Raw genomic sequence first — 6,000 nt, forward strand, 5'->3', positions numbered from 1 at the left:
TTTGCCGTTAAAACTGTTCCAATCTGTGGTGGGATGTGATGACTGTTGGAAGAAAATTCATGTGTCTTCACTGTTCTGTACATGTATCCTCGAAAAAATAAAGATATTCAGCTCAAAGCATGATGGAATCTATGGTAATTAGGTCACAATGGAGGAGGGAAAACATCCCTTTTCCCACTGCATTACCATGTGTAAGGAGTTTCTTTACTGACCTAATTAACAGAATGCAGGAACTCCCACACAGATAAAGTGAGTCTGGATATGTTCCATGGGTTGGTTGAGAAGAGAACAATCCTGTTATAGTCCAATAGCCTGAAAACATAGTGGCATAATTTGGTGTAGTCTAAAAATCTTATGTGACCAGGTTTTTTTCCCCATAATACTGTAGTACATTGTGGGAAATAAATAGCTATGTAATGATTACAGTTATCTCTTAAAACTAGATAGAGCTAATGCTAACGTTTTCAACTTGTTTACAGCTGAGAAACCAGTTCACATTGGCAGACATTACCAACCACTGAGCCAAAAGTGGAGCACACGAAAGCAGATAAAACTCCAGTCCTGTCACAGCCATTTTTTATTTTTCAATATAATTGTTATATATTACAATCAGTTTATGAGATTTTTGTGTATCAGTTTATTGTAAAAAAAGGTATAGTCACTTCATTTTTGTAAACACATGTAACATGTATAGATCTTGACACTGGCAGCTGTAAATGTGTTATCTGGTAGATATCTTGAACGTCTGGTTAGATGCTATTTTTTCAGGCAAATACAAAGGCATTTTCAATGACCTGCATTTTTCATGTAGTTCTTCATGCACTGATGGTAAAATCCTGAGCAACCACAACAGAGGACAATAAGCACACTCTAATTCTGCTGGTGCCACTTGGGGTTTATTAACTTGCTCAGAGGCAATTTTAATAGAAGCTAAATTACAGACAGTTGTTGCCTCCCTGTGCCCAGAATGGCGAACTCTATTGCCTTGTCAAAACTGATTCTTGTCTCCAAGTTGCTGCTCCAACTTTTCCCACAGTTCCTTTCAACAACATGAACTTGGTGACACTAAGCATGCATGCTAGTAGAAAGCAAAATGAAGAAAAGCATGTGTTCCTTACAGCTGCACTGCACCCTGTTTACTTAAGTACCTTAAAAAAAATAACTTATACCTCTCATACCTTTTTTTTGTTGTTGTTTTAATGTTTTGGGGGTTTTTTTTGTGAGCTTTCAATGCAGGGTAGTAAATAGCTAAGTAGTTTATGCACATACTGCTTGAGTCACTCCCCTTGTTTGATCCCTGGCCTGCCAAACTGAGGCCTTTTATTGCAGCTCGTGGTTAGCACTGTTTATCCACAGCAAGACGGTTCTTGGTTTGAACCTGCCCATTGGTTTGGTCCAGTAGAGTTTAAATATTACCCTGAGTTTTTAGATCCAAGGGCCGATAATATGGAATTATTACAGAAAGACCACAGAAAACAATAAAGTGGTCTCAATCATGAACAGCAAAAGTGCAAAAGAGCAGTGACCTGTCCAGGGTGTGTCCTGCCTCTTGCTCAGTGTCAGCTGGCTTAGGCTAAGCCCCCTGTTATGGCTGAAAAAAATTATACTTAAATACCAAATTGTGGCAGGGAAAATATGATCTTGCTGTATAATAATGAGGGAATAGGAACTAATCTTGGTGTTTCCAACATATCTTTTCATTTGGCCGCAAGAATAAGACAAATACATGAGGTAACAATGTCTTAGATCTCCATATACACTTCTCTTTTTTACAACTACTACTTCTACATGCAGGGCTCTTACAAATTATCTTTTTCAAAAATGATATACTTTTTCAGACTCAAATTCCCCAATAAGTGGCGATTCATCGTCTCCCACACAGAGGTGGGCCTGGCTGCCTACTTCTACCATCATGAAAATCCACAAATTGTACATAAAAGTAGGCCCTAGGTTCCAGATCTGAAAAGTGAAGTCAATGCAAAAGTACTTCTTAACCTGCAGTCTCTTTAATGGCCAGCAGGGGGTGATGCATCTGGTTGCAAAAGGGAGGCAGATTGTAGCCGTAAGGAAGAAGACCTATTTTTCCCTTGATTTATTACAAGTTTTTCTAATGAGTTTTCAATCTTAATGACAATAATCAAGTCTTCAAACTGATAAGGTGTAGTTCAGAAGGAAGAGTAGTTGTCTGCCAACTGAAAGGTTGATGGTTTGATTCCTGGCTTCCACTGACTACATGTCATTGGTGACGACAATGAGCCCTATGTTGCCTCTGGTGTATTAATCGGAGTGTGATAGATAAAAAGCACTAGGTAGCCTGTAATACAATATAGACTAAGCAGTGCTTTATGAGTGTGTGTGTAAATGGGTGACGGGTGTAAATGAGTGTGCTTTGAGGTCAACTAGATTACAAAAGCGCTTTATAAGTACAATACATTTAGCATTTAAACAGTCTGTAAATTTATAACCTGTTCTAACGTTAGCTTCAAAATGCCATTCAAACCAAGACTTAATCCAAGTGACCAAGTGACATCATGGTGTTAGCTACCATCTTTCGTATACACTCTGGGTTGAAAGCAGATCTCGGTTGATCAGTTAAATTTTTAGAAATTCTGACATTTATCTTTTAGATAATATACATGGGAAACACAAATGTTTTTTTTCATAGATTTTCTTTAAAATGCTCAAATATATTCCATTCTGTACTTTTGGTCTATGCAGGAATCCTTTACATGACACTGATTAGTTCAAATTTTTTCTCAAATCAATCAGCTTCTGTAAAAAAAAAAAAGTGCTTGAATTCCTGAAGCATTAGTTGCAGTAGTTCAGTATGAGGTATGGATAAAGGATAAGGAGATTTTACTATCATATCCTGATGTAGAAGACTTTCCCGAAGATGTGGCACTTCAATGACTGCACAAGAGTCCTGTGTCTACATCATGGCTTTTGAATATAGAACTTCAATGCTAATTCAAAAAAGTGTAAGGGAAGATACTTATGATAAGCGCAAGTGAGCCAGATAAGCCTGTTCCTTGTTACCTTCCTGTGGTGATCCAGTACCTCCATTATACTTTAAATGACCCAGAACATGTCAGTAGTCCACCTGTGTTGGGCCTTAAACACTCTGGCTCTTCCCTTTCGGGATGACGTGCAGACCTGACATTTTGGCAAGAGATGTATCGGACAGCTCTGGGTCCTCCTGACACCCCCCCACCCCCATAATACCTTTGCTATATATCTTGACTTTATTCAACAGCCTTTACCACTTTCTGAATACTTCACACATCTGTCAAAACAGATCAATTGAGTTCAAACAGATGTCAGAGGAGCAAACTGAATCGCCAAGGGCCAGTGCATTCTTCCCTCTGATGTGTCACTTTGTGTATGTATGTGTGTGTACGTCACAGCCCAGTCATGCTGGCTTCTTCAGGGCCTACTGGTTTCAGCAGGGGGAAAGCATTTAAGAATCCAGGCCCCCTCTTCGTCCCATCTGCCTTTTCTCTTGTCGTGTCACTCCTCCCTGGCTTTTGTTGCGCTTTCATCCCCTCCAGTCACGCCTGCTTGTTCTCACTCCAGATATGCTCTTCTTTTTATAGTTTTTTCTAGTCCAGAACATGTTTGTGTTATGTTCCTGTCTTCTTCTAACTTATTCACTTTTTCAACACTCTTTCAAGCTATTTCTTATCTTCTCATCATTTATGTATAGTTGATTTACTATCTTTCACTTTAATTTAATCAATTCAGTCTTTCGCTTTGCCTTCAATATGTTGCTCCCACTTTCTCTCAACCACAGCTGCCAAAAGTTCATCTTCTTCGTACACCACCGGGCTGACCACATCTCATCACTCAGGCAGCCACTGCAACAGCAGAGGCAGCAGCAGCAGCAGCACACTGTACTGTAATGTGGAGAGAAACCCAACAGTCCTGCCATACTGCAGGAGCTCAACTCCCAGAAGCTTGGCCTGCCTTGCATACACATGCGCACACGCAAAGTGCGAACACATGCAGGCATGCAAGCAGACGCATACCACATGGAAGATATCTGTCATTCACTCATTCTGACATTTTGTTGTGAGCTCTTTTATCCTCACATATGCACACCATCTACATTATCAGTCATCCACCTTTCCCAAATGTGCTCATTTATTGATTTGGAAGCACACCAACAAGTCACTGTCACACATGTGCACCAACGCGTACACATGGAGCCTCGACACAAGGACCCTTAAGGGAAAAAAATGGATGGAGCTGCAACGGCACAATAAAAACATACAAGTGTGGGTTTCACTGTGCAAGTGGCTATACATAAGCAGTCACTTAGATCGAAATGATTTCCTCACTGTTCCAAACAAGAGGTCAATATATTAGTAGCTGAAACACTAATCCAAAGTATCTTGGGATGTGTGTGTTAGGAGAAAGACTGGGGGTGGGTTGGGCGTCCTTTTGAGCAGTCAAGTGTAAAGTTTAAGATAAACCTGAAATAAAACTTGTTACACTTGTTGATCAGTATCAGTCTTGAGGATTAACAGTGTCTAACATTCACAATCCATGCAATTTGTTACTCCCCGCAAAGCATAATTATCTCTCCTTGTCTCTATAATCCTCTTGGGCAGAATGATAAATTCCCCTCAGATAAAGGCTCATACTGGAAGCCTTGGTAGAAACTCTGGACCCCCTGAAAATTTTACACTTGAGGCTCTGGAACAGTAAATATTTGTAATCCCTGTAAACCTTGTTCAGCTGTGGGCCCCCTGAATCATCCCACCATCATCCTCCCACCCACCCATCCATTCCTCCCGGTTCAGATTCCTCACTGAGTAACAGATCTAATCTTCAATAAGATATTTCATTTTGACTTATATTGACTAAATGCAGTCTAAAAAGAGCATGCAAAAGGCAACATACAACATGGAGAGATGGGAATCAATTTTATCCATTCATTTATTTTTCGACAAAAAACGTTAGAAAAAGATTTGCATTATCTGTTAATCCACGTGGTGACAAGACATTAAGGAAAACATTTATGTTGATATAATGAGAGAGAAAAGCACATTGACGCATTTATCAGTGACTAATCAATTAATTGTTTTATGCGTAAAGACGTCATAGTACATTAATAGCGACGTATTGCCCAGAGAAGCTTGAACTTCTTTTCTTCATCCATCTTTCTTTTTTTAATTAGCAGTTTTCTAATGAAACGGTAACGGTTCATGAAAACTCTTTTTCAATTTTTGACCGACCCCAGCCGAAGTGGAGCCACAGGTTGATAACATCTACGCACGTGTAATTCCCCTCGAGCTTACCTGTGTCTGCTCGCGGCTCTCTGACCTGTCTGAACAATGGACTCCGCATATCCGAGACCCGAACAAACCCGGGTTAAAACGAAGGCAAGCAGGTAAAAAGAAGTCTCCATCATTAAGTCCACCGTGGGTTAAAAACAAATTACTGTCATTTAAGGTCCACAGTTTGTCCAAGTGAAATACACTTAGGTTGTTTGTAAATTTAAGGAAGGTGTGATGCCATTGCTTCACATCTTGAGAGGGTCCAGCAGTGTCCAGTTAAGGGCATTTCAGGCGGTAAACTGCGATGGTGCTGGAGATTGACTGCTGCTGACTAGCAGAGTAACGAGAGCAAAGTTTCCTGTCAGACCTCCAAGAACTCGTGCCAGCTCAGGGTCTCTCACTCACTCACTCTCTCTATTTCTCCCTCTCTCTCTCTCTCGTTCTAACTGCTCGCGTGTGCACGTCCGCGCGCACTGCCCTCTCTCCCTTACCTCACACTATTTTTTCTGTTTCGCTTTTACGCTCAACTGCAACCGCATGATTGGCAGTGAAATTCATTTTCAACTCTGCCAAGTAATCCTACATCTGAATAACATTATTAAAGAAATTTTATCCACATGTATTAAGTTCTCGTGAACAGGAAGTCTTTCCAGCAACGAACAAAGACATTCACAAAACCCCGTTAATTTAAGAAAATAACCCACGAAAAATTTGCGCAATT

General features: G+C 40.3%; 1 protein-coding gene across 1 annotated transcript in view; it reads right to left on the bottom strand.

The window, feature by feature from the left end:
• Positions 1-5,650, bottom strand: part of emilin1a (elastin microfibril interfacer 1a) — a 28,152-nt gene extending 22,502 nt beyond the window's left edge. The window contains exon 1 of the mRNA XM_072362503.1: positions 5,301-5,650. Within this exon, the coding sequence (XP_072218604.1) occupies positions 5,301-5,413 (113 nt within the window). The 5' untranslated portion in view covers positions 5,414-5,650. The remainder of the gene's footprint in view (positions 1-5,300) is intronic.
• Between the last annotated feature and the right edge of the window lie 350 nt (positions 5,651-6,000).

Source organism: Leuresthes tenuis, unplaced genomic scaffold (genome assembly GCF_036924035.1).
Source record: "Leuresthes tenuis unplaced genomic scaffold, fLeuTen1.0.hap1 SCAF_13, whole genome shotgun sequence".
Taxonomy (NCBI): domain Eukaryota; kingdom Metazoa; phylum Chordata; class Actinopteri; order Atheriniformes; family Atherinopsidae; genus Leuresthes; species Leuresthes tenuis.